Source organism: Hemiscyllium ocellatum, chromosome 23, assembly GCF_020745735.1.
Source record: "Hemiscyllium ocellatum isolate sHemOce1 chromosome 23, sHemOce1.pat.X.cur, whole genome shotgun sequence".
In the NCBI taxonomy this organism is placed as follows: domain Eukaryota; kingdom Metazoa; phylum Chordata; class Chondrichthyes; order Orectolobiformes; family Hemiscylliidae; genus Hemiscyllium; species Hemiscyllium ocellatum.
In genome coordinates this window covers 49330398-49353507 of record NC_083423.1, presented here as the reverse complement: position 1 = coordinate 49353507, position 23110 = coordinate 49330398, and the positions used below count along the sequence as shown (strand labels likewise).

Here is a 23110-nt window from a genome sequence, read left to right as displayed (position 1 = left end):
AAGCACAACAGGTCAGTCAGCATCTGAGGAGCAGGAAAATTGACATTTCGGGCTGGAGCCCTTCATCAGGAGAGGACTTGGGGAGTACAGTGAGAGAGGGATTCACTGAGATCTTTGTAGAGAGAGGAGGAGAACTTCTTTAACGTAGACATCCTTGGAAGAGGCTTCACAGTAAGGTTGAAATCAACTAGCAGACAGTGAGGTCTGCAGATGTTGGAGATCAGAGTTGAGTGTGTGTTGCTGGAAAAGCACAGCGGGTCAGGCAGCCTCCGAGGAACAGGAAAATAGACGTTTTCGGGCCAGAGCCCTTCATCAGGAATGCATCAGCAATGCCCTCCTGCGGAGCCTCTTCCAAGGATGTCTCCCAAGAAGAAGTCCTCCTACTCTCTCTGCAAAGATTTCAGTCAGACTTTCTCTCATTGTACTCCCCAAGCCTTCTCCCTTCCTGATGAAAGGGCTCCAGCCCGACATCGATTTTCCTGCTCCTCGGATGCTACTTGACTTGCTGTGCTTTTCCAGCAACGTACTCTCAACTCTGATCTCCAGACCTCATCATCTCCCTGTTCTATCATATTGTGGAGTCCAAATGCAAGCTTGCACCATAGGTAATGCTTATATATGCATTATTTAAAATTAGCAAAATAAACAGACTAAAATTGTTATTTTAAAATACAGCCTTTTTCTTTGGGATTATAAGTTGTTTTCCTTCTCCTTGCATTCATTTAGATATTCAAATTTATATTTTCTCAGTCCATGTCTTGGTGGGTTTCAAGCTGACATTCCTGGCCCTCTATTTGGTCTTACTAATTTCATTCTTGAGTTTAATCCTGGTCACAGTTTCTGTCTGCTATTATTTCTGCCATTTACTCAGTACAAGCTCATCCATGGCACTTCTGACAGCCCTGTTCTGCAGCAAGTTTTTGTTAGTCAAAAGTAACAAATCCCTCATGTCAGCATATTATAGCTGTTGGCCGGTAGTTTCTTCTTAAGAAAGTGAATGACAGGCTGCCATACAGAGTCAGTTGGAAAATCCACAGCTCATTTTTCCTCTGGCACTAATTAAATCAGAGCTGGCACTACTGCTGCTCCTGTCCGGTGTTAGCATGAGAATTGAGCTGAGCATCTTGGAAAGGGCTTAAATGGCTTTAGTGCAGCAACTAATTTAATGACAGGTGTTTGACTCGATTCTCAGCAATTTCAGCAAAAAAAATCAAATAATGTGGTGACTCCTATTTAAAGGCCAAGCCTGACTCAAAACAACAAACCAGCATCATTCCTACTGTGCTGTACATCCTATCCTCCAAACTGTTAGAACTTCAAGGAAATATGCCAATTCCCAGATCCCAAAACATGCAAATTCCAAGTTCATCTCACATTACTTTCTGAACACCTATATTCCTTATATATATTGCATATGAAAAGAGCAGTATATTAATATATGCATAAATCCTTACAAAAGATGAAGCAGTTATGTCTAAAAATGCATCATCAGGTCAGGTGGTACACTCTCTGCCAAGCTTCAGCTGTAGATAAAATAACTAATTGATTTGGTGACTTGAGTAATATTCTGAGATTTTGTTACTCATTATCTGGCAGAGTTAGGTTGTACTTTCAGTCAATGGTGGAAAAAAGAGAAACAAAGTTTACTAAATATAAAAACAGGTGAGCAAACAACACCTGAATTTATAAACCATATATTCTGAGTAAATGTTTTCTAAAGGAGAACAATATGTTTCTTTGTAGTACCATAATAATGAACTATACCTCAACCTTCTAGTGTTAACAAGCCCTTAAAGTATCAAAAAATGTTCTGGAGAATTTAACATCGAAACAGTGACTCAAGTAAGCTGAAAGGTACTAAATTAAAATTCAGTAGTTATGCTTCATTGTAAATTTTCTTCTACCACTGATTGGTAGAGACACTAAACACAGTAATCCTTAGCATCGGGCACATTAATGAGCTATATAGCCCCTCTCAAAAATAAGTTACTATTACTAATGAACAAGCGTTGAAAGAAATTTTATAGTTACTAGTGCACTCCAAGCATATGAGAATAACAACATGAGAAGTGGAATGTTCTTAGTCTGGCACCATGAATATTTTGTTTTATTCATTCATATTATATGGGTGTCATTGACTTGGCCAGCATGTATTGCCTCTTGCAAATTGTTGTTGAGAATCATTATCAAAGGTCCCAGAAGATTAGTTGATCGCACAGCAAATTCCACATAAATGGAAATTTTTTGACATCCCACATCACCTGTTTTTTGAACATAAAATGTGTCAGAGAAACTCAGCAGATCTGGCAGCATCTGTGGAATGTAAAACAAAGTTAATGTTGAGTCCAGTATGACTTTTTTTTGGAATCATCTCGTTCAAGGCAGAGTTACACAGAATTGTAATCAGGAGAATCATGGTTTTGGGGAAGAGGCAGGAAAGTGGAGACTATTGAATGGCAGAGTACGCTCAATGGGCTGAATGACCTAGTTCTGCTTCTATGTCTCATTGTCTTAATTTTCATGTTAATCTTTGACCTGACTTTGAATCCTGGTTCCTTAGATGCAAATTTCTGCTTATATGCAATACTTTCTTATCCATACATATTCAAAAATGGTTCAATGTCGATAGAATATTTCTGAAGTGAAATCACTATATTTAAGCAAAACAGGACAAATCTGCACCCGTCAAAATCCCACTAACCAGCAAATCAGACCAGTGACAAATTAATCTGTTTTGATTGTGTTGATATATGGATGAAGAAAAATTGGCCCCTCCTGCTCTTTAAATAATATTAGTGAATTATTTTCTTCTACGGACTCAATTTAACATCTTACCAAAACATAATAGTGCTATTAAAGCAGAGTCCCAATTGTCATGCACTGAAGTAATAGGTTTAGATAATCTATTATCTTATCCATAGTTCAGATTGAACTCAAACATTTGATTCAGGTTCTAACACAAAGTCAAATTATGCTTTAAATGAGCAAACTAATAGCATAAATTGATTTTAGACTTAACTAATTGCAATGTAAACTAGAGTAGAAAGTCCAAGGCTATAATAACAGTTCACTGGCCAAAAGTACTTTCTATCACCATACAGTTAACACTGCTGAGGAAGGATGTTCCTGATGAGCAGGGAGTCCAGAACCAGGAGTAGCAGTAGTCTAAGGATACTAATTAGTCCACTTTGGACTGAGATGAAGATAAATTTATTCACCCTGAGTCCGTTTCTGTGGAATTCTCTGCCACAGAAAGTAAGTTATGCCAAAACATTGAATATTTTCAAGAAGGAGTTAGATAAAGTTCTTAGGACAAAAGGATCAAGACAATATGGAAAAAGGAGGAACAAGATACTGAGTTGGATGATCAGTCATGATCATATTGAATGACAGAGCAGGCTTGAAGGGCCTAATGCCTCACTCATGATCCTACTTTCTATCTTCCAATTATATAACTGCTAAGAGTGATGTGAAAATAACTGTTTGAATGATGCTCTCTGCAAAGGCATATTAGATGCAAAAATCATTTTTAACTCAGTTTTATTAATCACTTGGAGAGCAGAATTCTCTATGAAAATTAGCTTTTTGAGAAAGTGATTGCTTTTCAATTTTCGTTAAACATCTTAAGAGTAGAGGAATAATAGAATGATCAGAGAGAAGGTAGGGCCCAGCAGGGATAGTGGAGGGAGCTTCTGCGTGGAGTCTGAACAGATAGGGGAAGCCCATTTAGGGTTTTTTGCTTTGGTTTTCACCAAGGAAAGGGACCTTGTTGCAAATGAAAACTTCGAAGAGCTAGTCTTGACCAGATCAAAATTGATGAAGTTGATGTGCTTGAAATTTTGGAAAACATTAAGATTGATAAGTCCCCAAGGCCAGAACAGATTTATCCTAGGCTGCTCCGAGAAGCGAGAAAGGAGGTTGCTAAGCTGCTGGCGAGGAGATTTCCTCCTCACTCTCCATCGGAGTCGTACCGCAGGATTGGAAGGAGGTGAATGCTGTTCTTCTTTTCAAGAAGGGTAGGAGGGAAATCCCTGGCAATTACAGAGCAGTCAGTCTTACGTCTGTGGTCAGCAAAGCTTTGGAAAGAATTCTGAGGGTTAGGACTTACGACTATTTGGCAAAGCATAGCATGGCTTTGTGAGGGGCAGGTCATGCCTCACAAATCTTATTGAGTACTTTGAGGAGGTGTCCAGACAAGTCGACGAAGGTCGAACAGTGGATGTGGTGTATTTGGACTTCAGCAAGGCATTTGATAAGGTTCCCCAAGGTAGGCTCATTCATAAAGTCAGGAAGTATGGGATACAGAGAGATTTGGTTATCTGGATTCAGAATTGGCTGGCTGACAGAAGGCAAAGAGTGGTTGTAGATGGGAAGTATTCTGCCCGGAGATCAATGTTGAGTGGGGTCCTGCAAGGGTCTGTTCTTGGACCTCTGCTCTTTGTTGTTTTTATAAATAACTTGGATGAGGAGGTTATGGGGTGGGTTAGTAAATTTGCAGATGACACAAAGGTTGGAGGTGACGTTGATAGTATAGAGGACTACTGCAGGCTGCAGCGTGACATAGATAGAATGCAGAGCTGGGCTGAGAAATGGCAGATGGAGTTCAACCTGGAAAAATGCGAAGTGATGCATTTTGGAACGTTGAACTCGAATGCTGAATATAGGATTAAAGACAGGATTCTTGGCAGTGTGGAGGAACAGAGGGATCTGGTGTGCAACTACACAGATCCCTCAAAGTTGCCACCCAAGTGGATAGGATTGTTAAGAAAGCATATGGTGTTTTGGCTTTCATTAACTGGGGGTTTGGGTTTAAGAGCCACGAGGTTTTGCTACAGCTCTACAAGTCCCTTGTGAGATCACACTTGGAACATTGTGTCCAGTTCTGGTCGCCCTACTATAGGAAAGATGTAGAGGCTTTGGAGAGGGTGCAAAGAATGTGTACCAGAATGCTGCCCGGACTGGAGGGCTTGCCTAATTAAGAAAGGTCGAATAAGCTCAGACTTTTCTTTCTGGAGAGGAGGAGAAAAAGACAGGAGACCTGATCGAGGTATACCAGGTAATGAGTGGAATAAATAGAATCAATAGCCAGTGACCTTTCCCCAGGGCAGGATTGACTGATACGAGGAGTCATAGTTTGAAGATATTAGGAGGAAGGTATGAAGGAGACATCAGAGGTAGGTTCTTTATGCAGAGAGTTGTGAATGCATGGAATGCATTGCCAGCTGTGATAGTGGAAGCAGAATCATTGGGGATATTTAAGTGACTGCTGGACATGCACATGGATAGCAGTGAGTTGAAGGTTAAGTTATTATATTTTACAATAGGATTAAACCTAGGCACAACATAGTGGGCCAAAAGGCCTGTTCTGTTCTGTACTTTTCTATGTTCTAGAGTAACTGAAAACCAAGACTCAAGTCCTTGCTTCCCTTACATCTAAAAGAAAGTATTACAAAATTGATGTGTTGCTTGGTCACTGTTCATAATGTAGATATGAGGCTAAAAGATTTTACATGGGTAAACATAAACAGTTTAAAATAAACTAATTAAATTCAGCAATTCTTAGGAAAATAGAGCAATATTTATGAAGTCCATAAAATTGCAGATTCTCTCATTTAAAATTCAAGTCAAATGATCAGGTTTTATATAAGATGATTTTACAAATGATCTGCATCACTGCAGGTTAATTATTTCACAACCACCTTACCTCTATAATAGAACAGGCACAGATCGGCAAGCACAAACCAGCGCTTCTTCCACAATTTCATTCCTGTACTATCCTACAAAACAATTATAAATATCTTATCAGGCATCTTCAATCGTTTAACTATTTGAACTTTTGTTATTGCAGACCTGTAAGTAGCACATTAACAGCAGATATCACCCAGCTTGGTAGAAAACTCCAGCCTCAAATCAATGTCACATACAAAATCAGAGTCATCCAGTTAATTGCATGTTTAACCCCAAATTCTCCCCAGTAGTTATGGCTCAAATTGCTGCAAGTCCAATATAGAATGTTGTTATTCATGTCACAAACAGTTGGTTAGTATTTACTTTATCAAGCTACCAGTCCTTTTCTGTAACTATGTATGTTTCAAGAACTTTTACTACATTGCTATGCAGCAGTTGGCCAGTAGAAATGTCTCAAAAAAACTCAGACAAAATGCCCTTTGGTACAACTATTTATGGTTGTGTAATTTGAGATACAATTAACTTTTGTGGCTGATTGTGTATCCAGAAATGAATGACAGCTTTTGAGGAGATCTTTATTCAGTTAGATGAGGAAGGACAATGAACAATGACATTACAAGCTTTAGAGTAACTGTTTACAGGAGTACAAACTGGAAATAATAGTGAATAGAATACTGAAATATAGTGTCCGGCTGCAGCAAAACCCCAAACAATGACTTCGGTGTACAATGAGAGGGATAGAGTTCTCCTCTGTGGAAGTAGTATAGAACCAAATGGATGATCGTGCACAAAACTTGTAGGTAGCTAAACCAATTATCATTTAATACTACAGTTGATACATCTTAGCTTTGAGGAAGCAGAAAATGGAAGTACTTATGCTGTGACAGAGATAACAAATATTCAAGATTCCAAACAGATTAAACAAATAGAAACCCAGTACAGGTTTTATGCAGTCACAAAGATTACAAGATCACATGGTCTCAAATTCAGAAAAATGAATTTTAACATCTTAAAATGTTATTTTAAACAGTATGGCAAGTAGCACTTGAGTTGGCAAGAAATAATTTAAGATTGCTTTTGTAAACAGTTCAGATGGATGCAAATTTAGAAGAAGCACTACTGAAGATATAAAGTGAACTGCTTTATATTTTCCATATTTCAGGGCTCACTTGATTAGATTAGATTCCCTACAGTGTGGAAACAGGCCCTTCAGCCCAACCCTCCAAAGAGTAACCCACCCAGACTCATCTCCATCTGACTATTACACCTAAGAGTATGGGCAATTTAGCAAAGCCAATTCACCTGACCTGCACATCTTAGATTGTGGGAGGATACCTCTGTACATTTGTGACTCTAACAAGACATATCTTCATTTTGATAAGAAAGTAGCAGAGGGGGACAGACATCCAGGCAACCTAGCACTGATCTATTAGATGATTAGGTCTCGTATATTTTAACAGATAACTGCTGATGAGTGTCAATGGCCTGATGCTAAAAGAACAGGCAGTATAATTCGGCACTATTAAGAGTTGGGAGAGGTTGAAAGTCTATTATTTTTATACTATATTTAGATAAAAGTAAGATTTGTCTCAAAACATGTGTTTTCACTGGATTTCATTTGGATATTCAAGATAAACTTGTACAATTTAACAGCAAGCTGTCCTGAAGAAAAATGTCTGTTTGGTTTCTCGGTTGGAATTTGAGAAAACAGTTGCTTCCTTGGTTATTTTAACAAAATATAGATGTGTTTATAAATCTAAAATATCATGGCTGAAACATACAGGGGAAAATGGATAGTTTTTATGCAGTTGATCAGCATATTTTTGATGTTTGACCATTGATCATTCTCCGCCCATATGGAGAAAAAAATTGATTTGTTTCACACGTGATCTGTAAGTACATTCCTCCTCAAGAACACAAATATGCCATTAAATTCAAATAGTACCTGTTTATAAAGCCAGCCACGTTTTATAACTGGTGCGTTTGCATTCCTCTTAATAGAGTTGGATCTTTTGCCAAAATTGTGAACTTTTTTCGAAGGTCTTGATGACTGAAATAAATTTAGAAGACACATAATGAACCAGTGATATATAATTTTAAATGACCGAACAAATCCAGTTTCTGTTATACAGTAGGAAGGAAAGAAATTTAAGACAGAACAAAATGACTAGCTATTCAAAAGGTGCACATAGGATTAAGTGTTCCCCGAACACGTTACTGGCTGTGTTGCAACACAGCAAGATCCAGCAAAGGATTCTACACACTGAACAAAAATATCCTGATTTCACACAATCAGATACATCTGGGCAGAGGTTTAATTTTTTTTTCAAAAAAGGATGAAATTGAAACAAGAAATGAATCAAATTATTTTACAAAGATTTATTCAAATTTAAAAGCCATTTACAAATATTATTGCACCTTCCCTTTTTATTTCTATGTCATAGCTGAAGCTTTTCCCACAAGTTCAGCTTTTACTTGATTGTTTTCCTCTTCACGTTCTCCTCCACACTGTAAATTGACTTATTACAATAACTATATTAAAGTATATTTTGCTCAAATGCTGTCCAGCAATTAGAATTCTGTCTTATCATTCCAAGGAAGTCTTTGCACAGGATTGCTGAAACAGTATTCGGAACACATCCAAAGCCAGCTCAAGTCTTCAAAAGGTCTTTGCAAAGTCAGAAAGAAAGTTGCATATTGTCTATGTAATTCTGACTTTCTAATCAATAAAGTCACTTCTTTACATTGTATTTAGGCGAAGAGCTTATAATTTTTTTTAAAAAAGGGCAGCTTTCTAAGCGACAGCAGCAAATCTCTGGAATGCTAAATTAATGCAAAATAAAGTAAAACAAGGTGGTAAGTCAAGAAATGGGTTAAAATGTAAAATTAATATTGTTATGCAAATGAGGTTATGCTAATTATTGAGCAGCCAAATGTTGAAATCAACATCTGTACCGTGTACAAAAACCATGCCAAAATACACTGAAAGACAATATGAACTCCTTACCTCAATCAGGATTAGGAAGGCATAATCCAAGGTTTGGAATATTGATGCTACTATAGACTCTACATTTCAATATTTCCTGCCTTCAGACTGATAATCCTCCCTCTCTCGAGTTGCATGAAATCATAAATCTCAGTATCAGTCTAAACACACATCAATGTCTTCAGACTATCAGGATTTTCACACCACATTCACATTTCTAAAATTATTCAAACCCCTGATATAAACTAACACTCCTTTATCAATTCAAATTATGTTTACACTGATATCAACTTGCTCTGATTGCACATTGGAATGGCATTTGATGGGCCAATATACTGAGAAACAGGCACAACATAACAGTATACTATGGATAAACACAGTATACATTTGCATGTCTCTATATACATGGATGAAAGGAGGGAGGATATGCAATGTATGGACCTGGATTATATGCAATGTAGTCTGGAGCAGTTACTGTGTTGAGTCAACATTATACTGTCACTGCAACAGAAGTGCATGAAATTTCAGTTTAGATGGGTTCAAGGTGATACACAATTAAAAGAAACATATTACACTGAAGAAACATCATAATCATACCCCATGCCTACCGGCATGTTCTCTGGTGTGAAGGGTTGTATTGGACAGATTAAATCTCTACTTGAACATTGGGAAGAAGAATAAATTTTAAATATAATTTTGGAAAGCACTGCAGAGGCAAATGAAAAGAAAACTATAGTATTGATTGGCTAAAAAAAACTATGGTCAGGTTTGAGTAGGTTAAGAAAGAGCATTTTCCTTTAACGATTCATCACCAATACAGAAACCACATGTTTGTAGCTTCCAAGTGTGAATAAATATTTATGCATTACTATATATTTTAATATTTTTTAGAAACTGGTATGCAAAGGAATAATTACATAACATGGACAGATGATTCATGAGAAGTGTTAAATGGTACCGGTGCCAAAACTAGAATCTCCTCACAGCAGAAAATACAATTGAAAATTATAGATTTAATTGCAAGTCTTCAGGACAAGCTACAGCTTGGAATTTACAAAATATACCAGCTCAAATTTTGATGCTTCATCAAAATCAAAGTGACTGCCTTTGGATTTAACTTTTACGTTGATGAATACCCACACATAATTCTGATTTCCTGTTGACAAATTGACTTCTAGTTATTTCACGAAATGTACACTGAATTAAAGGATCAAACTATACCTGACAAAGTACAGCTATTCTATTAAAGAACATACCTTAAAAAAGATGGACAACTATAGACCATTTTAATTTAATTCTTTTATTATTATATGGAGGCTAGTAATACAGTGAGTAGTGATCAGATATGAAACTCCATTAAGAGAAGGTAGAGATTTGTCATGAATTAGACACATTCATTCACAATGGAAGATCATTTGTAAATCTGCATGTGGTCCAGCTCAATGTGACACATAAGCAAAAGAGAAGTTTTCCTACACAGAGGGGAATAGATGGTTACAATGATAAATGTAGATGAGGCTTGTGAAGTTTAAACACTAATATGGGACTGGTTGGACCAAGTTGAATCTGTTTATGTGTCTTATATTCTATGTGATCTTACATACTTAACCACAATTTTAATATCACATTTACTTTTGGTGAATACTTCATAATATTCTTACCATCAAAGAGGATTCAATCAAAATCTATTCTTCTTTTTCCAACTGTGCACAGCAGTTTTACAGATTTGAATAACTAAGTTATTGATATAAGATTGATATCCCACCTCAAGCTTTGTGCCTGGAGTGTATTTTCTCACATACTAAGATCTTTCGACAGCTGAAATGCAATATCATGCTCCTCATTGTAGTGATATAATAAATTTAGCAAAGTAATATGTCACAAGACAGACAAGGACTAATAATATTCTGCTGCTAAAAATACTGAAATACAGGCCTCACAGGTATAATGTTTACATACGATTAACTTAGATTCTGACACAGTTTATACACAGAAATTACAATTTGAAAACTGGCTTTTAGTTCTACCAGATCATTTATTGTTTATCCTCCATACCACTTCAATCACTAATTGCAGGAGTGCAATTCACACCTAACAACACTACGTATAACTCATGCTCTTTGTCTCAATTTTTTAAAAATTCACTCATGGGACACAGCATTTATCATTTGTCCCTAGGTGCCGTTAAGATGTGATGAGCTGCTTTCTTGAACTGCTGCAGTCATGTGCTACAGACAGACTCACAGTGGTATAGGGAGGGAAATCTAGGATCCTGACCCAGTTCAGTAAAGGAACATCTAAATATTTCCAAGTCAAGATAATGAATGGCTCAGAGAGAAACTTGTAGGTGGCAGTGTTTCCATATATCTGCTTCCTTTGTCCTTCTAGACAGTGTACAGTAATAGGTTTGATATGTGCTATCTAGCGAATTTCTGCATCTCGTAGTACATCTTGTAAATAGTACACACTGCTGCAACTTAGCACTGGTGTTGAAGGGAGTTGATATGGTGCCAATCAAACAGGCTGTTCTGTCCTGGATAGTGCCAAGTTTCCAGAGGGTTGTTGGAGTTGCGCTCATCCAGGCAAGTAGGGACAATTCTATCACACTCGTAACTTGAGCCTTGAAGATGGTTGACAGGGTTTGGGAAGTCAGGTGGTGAATTATTTGCTGCAGGATTCCTAGATGTTGACCTGCTTTTGGAATCATGGTGTTTATATGATGAGTCCAGTTCAGTTTCTGGACCATGGCAAGCCTAGGCTGCTGATAATGATGGTTGGGAGCAGGTGGGAAATGCAAATGGGATTTAGACCCTGAAATTAGGTCAGGATTCACAGCTTTACTAGAGTCTGGAGCAAACTACTTGGAGCAAGTTACTTACAGTTGTTGTACAACTGAAACAAAGACATTTTGTTCTCTAATGCTAAACAAACAACTCATGCTTACATTTAAATCTCGGCCATTAATTTTCTGTAACTGGATATTCGTACTTTAGTTTGGGCATATTCTTTATTTGTTTCATTTAAACTTTAATGACATCCTAATCAATCTTCTCTTTAAATTGCACAGATCTTTCTCTCACTTAATTTCCTAATTATTGCCTGATCTATACAGAAAAGTGAGTAAAGAACGAAGAAATGTCAAGAACATGGAGAATAAACAGCAATGGGAATTCAACAATGGAACATTTTAAAATGAAGAAAATAAACAAAAGTAAAAACTTTTTAAAAATCCAACGGAATGCATTACACTTGTTAGAAAGGACACCAGCTTAATAACTATGAACTATATGTTAACCGCATAGTACATAACCTATTTTTGTATATTCTAGTAAATGTGTACTTTGAATAATTTAAAATTCCATTTTGGAGTGTTCAGATTTGTTAGGTAGAATTTTAGATTCTTGGACGTGACAAATAGTTTATTATTGTTAGTATTTGAGTGTCAGCAATTGGGATGACCACACTGTCCACTCAGCTACTAGTTATGTTACCTTATTCAGGCATTTAGCAGGGTAAACTTGAAAACAAATTCTTATGTTCCAAGTTTAACTGTCCATCGGTGGATGCCAGATATTGCTGTCAAACTTGTGCCTTAGTAACAGTCACCATTACTTCTATAAAACATGGACCAAAAAGGAAGGAGGGGAAGGAAAGACACAAGTGAGACTTGAACAATAGTTTGACAGTACAGAACTTGAGTCCCACTGGGTGGAAAAAAAAAGTGAAATTTCGTCAAAGCTCTTCTTCTCATGCTCGTCAGGACAATTTGCAAAAATATCAATCTAAAAACAAAAAACATTTTTACTGTAGAGGAGGACAGTGCTGGTTGATCGACGTGGTACCACGGGGAAAGCATCAGTTAAATGGGGACTGACTATGAACTGATAGCTTTGTTTAAATTTTAAACCATAGCATGGCTCTGAAAAATAGACCAGAAAACAGCTATCACTACTTTGGTGACTTGAAGTGGAATTTAGCCAACTTAAGATTGTCAAGCGAGCTGAAGTGTATTGCACACGTGCATATTACACTTTGTTGCACAGGGCTTTGTTCACCGCAGACAGGAAGAACATGTTAAAACATTGCACCTGTTCCTGCTCACAATTCATTTGCCACTAATGCCCCCAAATCTGGGCCTCTTCATTTGCCACTCATGCCCCCAAATCTGGGCCTCAACATGTGTATTCCAACAATTGCACCAAAAAGGAAAATTAGAAGACAAAAGATTAGGTTGTGACTGCTGTGTAAAATTAAATTACAAATTGTTTTATAGAAGAATACTGATGCAAAATTGGAACAAGCAGGACCAAGTAAACTTAAAAGAGACGGTGGATGATTTTATTGAAAATCTAGACTAAAGTGGCTTCTTTGTACTTTTGAGTTCTTTCTTAATTCTCCTAACTCTTCCACTTTTTCAGACAACTGCCTAATTCTCTTTTAATAAACATTTTGACCAGCTTCAATAATGGTTTCTAGCAAGCATTTAAAAAAACATCTTTTCCATAACATCTTGGTGATTATTTTACATTGTGCCCTTTTGTCATGATTTTGCTCATGTTGAAACAATCCATGACAATTAACCCCACTAACCCTTCATAACTTTGAAGCCCTGTGGCAGGTCATTCCTTAATCATTTCACAACTCCAGTGAAAAACCTCTCAAGCCATTTAATTATAACCCTCCAGTTATTCTTGGTAGCTGGAGAATGTACAGAGTACTTTGGATGACATTTAGGAATGGCATTAAAGCATTTTAATTCAAGAAATCCTTAATTCAAATGAGTAGAGAATAAGAAGAAACTAGATTGTCAAGTCCCCAAATTATGACAAAAAAGAAAAATAGGACAGCGCAAGCAAAGGTCAGCTTTTGTTTGACTTTCAAAAGAGTGGAGGTGTTTGAAGTGAGACTGAAGAAATAGAAGGGAGAAACGGTTCAAAGAAATGCATGTGAACCATAGATTGCTCACAGATGCAACTAATGCATTGAGTGAAGAGCATACATAAGTGAACTTTCATAGACAAACAATAATAGTTGAGATTATGATATGCAATTAACAGGGTGGCATGTGTCAATCGAATTAATCAACTACCAGATGAATAAAGTTAAAATAGACTTTGCAAATGAAAACTCAATTGCATCTTTTGTGAGAATTGCAAACATGTAGCCTTCACAAGCATCCACCTTGGACAAAGGACTAATCAGAAGCATAAAATAACAACAGCTCATTTTAGATTCTGTTCTTGTTTCAAAAACGGCTATCGACTGTGCAAAGCTGATATTGCTTTCTTCGCATCCTGCTGCATGTTGCTGTTTTTGTGCATTATTCAATTTAAGAAGACATCTGACTGACAGTTCTAGACTGTAAATGTCATTCTTTTGATATGAAAGTCTTACGATCTTTGAAAGGAGACATTAATGCTTGTTCAGTACAATCTCTAATAAACTACATAAGTAAAAGACAACAATTGCTCTTTGTATTGCTATTCTTCAAATGTCATGCACTGGAACATAGGTTTCATGTGAGAAAAGACATTGGATCGATAAAATAAAACTTCCTCATGAACTAAGGTTTAAACATTGGACATGTTCAGAGATGTTATGACATACCTATTAAGTAAGCGAGAATTGAATGTCTGACAGGGAGGTGGATAAACAGTCTCAGAACCAGAGGAGTAAGTATTTTCTGATCAACCTGTTCAGCAAAATTATAAGTCACCTCTGAAGCAGATGGTAGTTGAATGTGGGCCTCCTGGTCTAGAGGTAATGTCTCTAACAATCACCCTTTCCGGATAGGTCATTATGCTCCTCTGGAGCCAGTGGAATTTTAACCCAGGTTTTCTAGTTCAGAAGTAGGGACACTACCACAGCACCATAACAGCCCTGCAATTTTTAATCCATCTGTTCAGTGTGTTGTTACACACCTCCAGAGCTGATGGGACTTGAACTTGGGCCGCATGGCCCTAAAGCAGGGGTGCTACCACTATACCAGAGCCTGGAACAAACTAAAAGATGTAAAACATATGTGGACATATTGCATCAACCTGGGTTGAATTCAGAAGGTTAGTTGAGTGACCTAATCAAAATGATTAAAACAATTAACACAGTGAACATGCTCGATACAGACAATCAAGAGGAAAATTAATTTCAGTCTTAACTTATTGATTTTAAAAAAGTCAGACATTTCCAAACAGAATCAAGAAAGACACAAAGACATGTGTTAGCATTAGCTTTACTGCTCAAAAGTTTCAAATGATGCAGATTTTTTTTGAGATTTTACCACAAAATGTATCGTTTTTTTAAAATAATTAAACATAATAGGTAACAAAATGAAATTACAGAGTTGAAAGTGCTACAAAAACCATTCTGCTCAATATCCTATTTTCAGACCACCAATGTACTTTTCTGGCAAAGATTATAAAATTCTTAAGAATGTGTCATAATGAATCTGCTGAGATAAGTATTATTTTGTTACTGACTTTTAGGAACAGTTTAGAGCTTAATACAGTATGTTTTAACAAGACTAGGTATATTCAAAAATATTCAAAACGGATTTGAAAAGCACACAATAATTTAATTTGCTATACCACAGATTTTATAATCTTGTCACAGTGACATGATTAGAAAATATGGTATTTGGATCACCAGGTCAACATCGGTTGCTACCAAAGTAAGACTGGCCAAAATGTGTTCTCAATGACATTTTGCTGCAGGAAAATTTGCTTGAACTGACTACCTTTCAGTAGCACTGCCAAGATGAGAAATTCACTCCGCAAGGAAGCCCTTGTGTTTCAATGAAAATTCATCTTACTTAATGCCAGAGCAACATGCACTGCTTCAGTTAATTAACATAGAAGACATGCTTAGTAAGTTTGCAGATGACAACATGATTGATGATAGTGGACAGTGAAAAGGGTTATCTAAGATTACAAAGAGATTTGATCAATTGGGTCAATGGACTGAAGAGTGGCAGGTGGAGTTTAATTTGGATAATTGTGAGGTCTTACATTTTATTAAAACAAACGGGCAGGATTTATTCAATTAATGGTAGAGCTTTCGATAATGCTGTAGAACAGATAGACCTAGGAATTCTGGCACGCCATTCTTTGAAGTTTGCGGCACGGTGGCACAGTGGTTAGCACTGCTACCTCACAGCGCCAGGGACCTGGGTTCAATTCTCGCCTCAGGCGACTGACTGTGTGGAGTTTGCACGTTCTCCCCATGTCTGCGTGGGTTTCCTCCGGGTGCTCCGGTTTCCTCCTACAGTCCAAAGATGTGCGGATCAGGTGAATTGGCCATGCTAAATTGCCCATAGTGTTAGGTAAGGGGTATATGTAGGGGTATGGGTGGGTTGCGCTTTGGCGGGTCGGCGTGGACTTGTTGGGCCGAAGGGCCTGTTTCCACACTGTAAGTAATCAAATCAAATCTCAATAGGGTGGTTAAGGCGGCATTTAGCATGCTTGCCTTCATTGCTCAGACCTTTCGAGTACAGGAATTGGGACATTACGTTGAAGTTGTATAGGACATTGATGAGGCCTCTTCTGAAACATTATGTGCAGTTCTGGTCGCCCTGTTATAGGAAGGATATTATTAAGCTGGAGTAAGTTCAGAAGAGATTTACGAGAATGTTGCCAAGAATGGAGTTTCAGCTATAACAACAATAGGCTGGATAGGCCAGGACACATTTTTTACTGCAGCACAGGAAGTTGAGGAGTGAACTTATAGAAATGTATAAAATAATGAGGGGTGTAGATAAGTGAGTGGCATGTGTCTTCTCCATTAGGTGGGGAATTTAGACTGAGGGCATATTTTTAAAGGTAAGAGGAGAAAAACTTTAAAAAGACATGAGGGACCTTTTTTTTTTACACAGAAGGTGGCACGTGTACAGAATGAACATCCAGAGGAAGTGGTGGATGAGAATACAGTAACAACATTTAAAATGCATTTACATAAGTACATGAATAGAAAAAGTTTGGAGGGATGTGTCAAGCACAGGCATGTGGAACTAGTGTGACTTGGGATTTTGGACTGGTTGAACCAAAGTGTGTGTTTCCATGCTGATTAACTTCATGACTCTATAACCTCTACATTTTAAGGATTATAAGGTTACCACTTCAACTTGACTACTGCAATTCCTTAGAGTGCATTCAATCTAACTTTTAAACTTAGAACAGAATTTCATGTGTTTATTGCTATGAGCATGGACAGCAAAATACATAATCTTTTCTAAGCCTTCACAACGAAAAACTGTAATTATACAATGCATACTGCCCATCGAACCTGTGTAGACCATTTGAAGTAACTACTTAATTAGCTCCATTCCCCTGCTCTTTTCTCTTAGCCTTGCATTTTTCCCCCTTTCAGATATTCATCTAATTTTCTCGTGAAACCAACTAACAAATTTGCTCCCTTCACCATCCATGGCCATGGATGACAGATAATGACAAGAATAATGACAACAGAGTTTTGTATTGGATCTATTATATTATCTATGTTCTGCTTGTGTTTTGTTACATGCCTTTTAAAAGCTCTGTTCATCAATTACAACTTTACCTTGTTCGATTGTGGGAGTTATATTCCCAATTTCAAAAATTAAAATAATCATAAACATTACTTCATAGCTTAAATAGAGCCATTGCAACGTACATCCACAATGAAATTTTCTCTTTAGAATGGTTAACTGCGATCCACTTTCACAGAAGACAGCTGGTTGGTTTGTTGAAATGTTACACTACCAACAGCTGAATCAAAATGTTGAACTCTTCAGATTAAATATATAATAATGCATCTGTTTGAAACTGAATTAAAAGGTTTACAAAGCCTGCTGTTTGAAAATAGATGTTACTTTCACCATTAATTAACAAAAACAGGTTGAGAAAACATTATGTATATTCTACTTGATGTTAAAGAAATAATAACGACAACAGTGCTACACGTTTTGCACAATTAGTGCCTTCTATTTGAAAATCAAATTAGAAATGTCACAAATTAATGGGTATTAGATTTCAGTTTTAGTTACATTGAAAAGAGGTAATACTTACTCTGCCTGCAGGACTCACTGGAAGCAATGCCATTTCTGATGCCATTGTGTAGGTTGAAACTTCACTCACCATGCTGACTGGTCGGTCTTTTTTCTCTTGTGATGCCATTGCTGCAGCAGTCCTGAAACTGTAAATGGGGTATAGTGAAAGCACACAGCCTACTCTGTACCAGGACAGCTATAAATAGAAAACGATCCCTTGCTGTTTCTCCAACCACGTCCTATTTTCTGGCTGCCTTACTGGAACACGGAATGTATTTCCAATAAGTAGTCAGGCTCTAATACATGTGAAAATATGTTAAGCAGATTGTGATTTCAGCCAACTGCCTGGAGAGGTTTCTAGAGATCTTTACCGAATAAATATAAAACACAACACTTTGTCACTATATATTTTTCTTCTTCATCTTAAACAATTGCATTCAAAGTAAAAAGAATGTCAACGCGATGTAGAAGTCTGCCTTTTTTTTGAAAAGGTGAAGCAATTACATGGTAGATTAAAATTTAATATCTATTGCTATCCAAATAACATTTAACTAGATTTCCTTAGAATATGTGTAGGCACACATAAAATAGGCCCACTTCATTCTTTAAAAAAAATGCACTGTTCAAAGCTTGAGATGGTACCAAATTTTTAGCTAGATATTTAGCTATACAGTTGTTAAAAATAAACTCGAAATAAACAAGACCTTTGCATATTTTACACAAGTGAAAATTCTTCTGAAATTCATCAACTAGATTAATTTATTACCCAAAGGGCTCCAATCCATCTCAACACTACTTGAGACACAAACATGACAGGCTGAATATTACCTTTATTTGGGCTATGAGTCAAGTATCAATTTTACAGAGGGTTTCTTGCTGCAAGGTTGCAAGAGATCACTCTTGTGATACCTTACCAAATTGACCACTTTACACCTATGGCACTCTTAGATTCTTGCCCCGTTCTACCTTTCACCATACCTGGAACAACATGCCTATACCAGGTTATCCCAGAATGGACTGGCATCCCTGATACTGGTGCCATCTTTAAAAATCAAGCACCGCGAGCTCAAAGTTTCTCTGCAAGGTTTTTGACATTTGCCTGAGACATGGCATTGAAGGGAAAATGGATGTCCAATTTTGTAGGCAGGTACCTGAGGACCTGGTGGATGGGGTGGTGCAGAGGTGGGACATCTTCTTCCTGCAGCACAAACAATAGCAGTCAATGTCAGCCTAGTCAGACATTGCCACCTGGGTCAGTACAGTATTAGTTACCTGGAGGAATGTCTGGCAATGTGGGAAGGAGGCTAATTACTTACTCTCCTGCACCAATGTAAGTGTCACCATCTCTCCAATGCTTAACCATTTCTGCTCCTGTGGCTGAAACTCTACCACTTTCACTGTTATGATTTGGAGATGCCGGTTTTGGACTGGGGTGTGCAAAGTTAAAAATCACACAACACAACAACAAATCAGAACCTCCCAACTTCATCACCTGATGAAGGAGCGTCGCTCCGAAAGCTAGTGTGCTTCCAATTAAACCTGTTGGACTATAACCTTGTGTTGTGTGATTTTTAACTTTCACTGTTGTCTGCAATATCTTCCCTCACTCACCCTTACCTCTGACACAAACTGTTTGCAAACTGCGTACATACCCACTGACTCAAACACCTCTCCACATGCAACAAAATTAACAGTTGTGCCTCCTGCTTTCATCTCACTTAATACTGGCAGCTCTCCCATTCCAGGAAGAATGTTGCCACAAGAGGGGTCACAGAGTCGAGGCAGGTGGTGACCTGCTCAATATTCAGCTTCCCAACCTTATGTGCAGAGTATTCCGGCTGTGGCCATCCAGAGTGGCTGAGTGACCATATATAAGCCCCTCCGGTGATATCAGAGGCTACGCTTGACTTATTGCTGTGGAACGCCTGATCAAAGGCAATTTCCCTTGACTAGACTAAGGACTGCTGACAATGACGACAAGCCTCCTTACTTTGTGCCTGTACGAAACAGCTAGCACATACAGGAATACTGAGAGCCTGGTATCCCTGGCTGAGGATCAAGATGCAAAAAGGCAAGGCACCATGATGCTACGGAGGGATGCTGTGAGCATCCAGGGAGGCTCAAAGTAAGCAAACAGATCAGAGATGCAGCCTGATCCAGTCCAAGAGCTAGGGTGCGAGTTCCAGAATACAGAACGTTCCTGCTGCAACATTACAATGATATGCAACACTGATACAATGATATAAGGTACAACACTGAATTGCAGACATGGACTAGAAATGGAATGGAAATCTATCAGGAAGATTCTTAGAGGTTGGCACACAGAGTCATAGAGATGTACAGCATGGCAATAGACCCTTCGGTCCAACTCGTCCATGCCGAGCAGATATGTCAACCCAATCTCGTCTCACCTGGCCCATATCCCTCAAAACCCTTCCTATTCATCCACCTATCCAAATGCAATTTAAATGTTGCAATTGTACCAGCTTCCACCACTTCCTCTGGCATCTCATTCCATACAAGCACCACCCTCTGCATGAAAAAAGCTGCCCCTTATGTCCCTTTTATATCTTTCCCCTTTCACCCTAAACCTATGCCCTCTAGTTCTGGACTCCCTGACCCCACGGAAAAGACTTTGTCTATTTATCCTATCCACGCCCTTCATGATTTTATAAACCTCTATAAGGCCACCCCTCAACCTCCCAGGGAAAACAGCCCCTGCCTATTCAGTCTCTCCCTATAGCTCAAATCCTCCAACCATGGCAACATCCATGTAAATCTTTTCGAACCCTTTCAAGTTTCACAACATCCTTCCGATACGAAGGAGACCAGAATTGCACGCAATATTCCAACAGTGGCCTAACCAACGTCCTGCATAGCTGCAACATGACCTCCCAACTCCTATACTCAATGCTCTGACCAGTAAAGGAAAGCATGCCAAATACCTTCTTCACTATCTTACCTACCTGCGACTCTACTTTCAAGGAGCTATGAACCTGCACTCCAGTGTCTCTGTTCAGCAATACTCCCTTGGACCTTACCATTAAGTGTATAAGTGTTTCATGCCAAGTATATGGAGTGTCCGTGGTCAATGCCATTGAATCATGCCCTGAAATGTTGGTGTCTTATGTCCAACATGCAGGCCCTTTGGAGCTAGTGATAAGCTGAAGACACCAGTTGCCTAATCTGACTTCTGCGTCAAGAATTATTGGCACCTAGGTGGCTTGCAGCAGATTGTAGGAGAGTAAGTTGCATATTAATGAAGTGAAATCTGCAGTTAATGAAGTTGTTAACACGCAACAATACTCCTTGGTAGACAATTTGTCACTGCCTAGAAAGAATTTCACCTCAAGGTCTGGTATTTGTAAAAGTATTATTGTTTATAGCAAAATAATTAATCTCCACTAGGACAACACTAGTGGACAATATTTCCAGCTGATCTTAATGCAGCAAGATGCTCCTGACATGGAGATAGACCTCACCGGAGGTTGGGCACAATTCTACCACATTTCCCACCAAAGGCCCATGTCCTATAAGATGCTCCATTCATGCCCTGAGATCTATACAATATCTATACAAATGAATGGGACCTACATCTTCAAAGCCAAGCTACTGAAATAATTTGCAACTGATTTATCAACTCCATTTTGGTTAAATTAATGAAATATGGACAAAAAAACATGGTTTTCTCTTCCACAATTTTCCCTCATCAACAAATTTGGTTGCATTGTGCAAGCAGAGTTAAGAAAGATCTAGTTGTACACAATTATGGTATGGAAGCCGAATGAACACCCCACTCGCTCCTATTTTCAAAACCTTCCTGAAAAAAACTCTTCTTTTCAAATATGATTTGTGATCCAGCTCTAAATTCTTTGCTTCTTTCCCTCTGAATGACATTTGAATAATTAAGGTCAGCTGGAAGTATTGTCCACTAGTGTTGTCCTAGTGGAGATTAATTATTTTGTTATAAACAATCATATTTTTACAAAAGCATAAATAGTAACTGCTCTTGAAGTACCTATAATTCCAATTTTCCTACCCATTGTCATATGAACTCAGGATGACAGCTCAAAATGTGAAGCTTTGTTCTCTCACACAAATTAAGTCCTGAAGCTCAAAATCTTAGTTGTTAATTACATCAAATTAGCTCGTGTGGCTCTGCCAGGATAATCAAATTTCAAACTCGCTTTAAAGCTTAGATACTCCAGACAACCTGCCAAAAGTAACATCATGTTTTTGAATAACTTCAGTGTATCAAAAAATGTGGAAGCCTTCACTGAAGTGGAATGTTATAGGAGGAGTAGGGGAGCAAAGAAGAAGAATGCTGGAACCTCACTTAGAATGGCTAAGAATTCTGCATTGTAAGCAATTATTAAAAGGTCCACAATGACTCTTCCAGCTTTAGCAGAATCTATGAAAATTTGAGGGAGGGGTCAGATGAGAAGAACAAAAATCGATAAATGAATTATAATATTTAATGATCCATTAAATCAGCCTTTTTACTCATTTATTACAACTTGCATCTTAATTAAACAAAGGAAGAATCAAAGCAAAAAGTAAAGTGAGACAAATAAGTGTAAAAATATTATGGCAAGTTAAAGCTAAATGAATTCTAAAAGCATGACAGTTTCCTTTGAAATATTTTGCACTGAGAATATTGCTTAATTTGAATCATTCCAATTACAACAGATAATAGACGAGATAATTCATCACTTCACACGCTTCCAAGACATGTTATTAATCAGAGGTGTAGTCGTACTCAAACACACTGATTTCATAATCTGCTTTAGATCTCCCTCTACCATCACCATCCAGCCATGTGATCAACACTAAAAGGTAGTGCAGGAAAACATGCCAGAAACGGCATCAAGCTTAGTTAAGAACTGAGGTGACAATCTAGCGAAGCTATAAGATTACGTGCTAGACAGCAGTAGTGTCACAGGCTTAGAGGAACATCACAACCAACAGATTATATGAAAGCTGTGAAGTCCATTTTGTGGTCATGAATTGTGGACACACAAACAATCAACTAGAAGAAAAGGCTTCACAGACCCTAATCTTCATTGATGTTACAGCCCAATATGTCAGTGCAAAAAAAAACAATATTTAAAAATATCTTTACCACGAAGTGTCAAGTGGACCAATCTTCGCCTTACACCAAGGTTCTCAGTGTCATCATAGATGCCAGTCTTCAGTTAATTCAATTTTATGTTATATCAGATATTGCTAAATGGGCTAGATACAGCGAAGACTATTCTGACAAAATCTCAGCTCAAACACTAAATACTTGTCAATCACTTCAAGCTGAGTCAAGTTGTTCCACTACAGCAACAAAATATAGATAGCTATTCAACCATGTGGGAAATTTCCCAGCTATATCCAGTGCACAAAAAGGTATGATCAGTCTAATCCACCCA

General features: G+C 37.8%; 1 protein-coding gene across 4 annotated transcripts in view; it reads right to left on the bottom strand.

The window, feature by feature from the left end:
- plekha5 (pleckstrin homology domain containing, family A member 5) overlaps positions 1–23110 on the bottom strand; it is a 341912-nt gene that overhangs the window by 92057 nt on the left and 226745 nt on the right. For all 4 annotated transcript variants that reach the window (XM_060842972.1, XM_060842969.1, XM_060842970.1 and 1 more), the window contains 3 exons: positions 17713–17839; positions 7634–7738; positions 5705–5777 (listed from right to left, as the gene is read on the bottom strand). In XM_060842972.1, coding sequence (XP_060698955.1) covers positions 5705–5777; positions 7634–7738; positions 17713–17839 — 305 coding nt within the window. The remainder of the gene's footprint in view (positions 1–5704; positions 5778–7633; positions 7739–17712; positions 17840–23110) is intronic.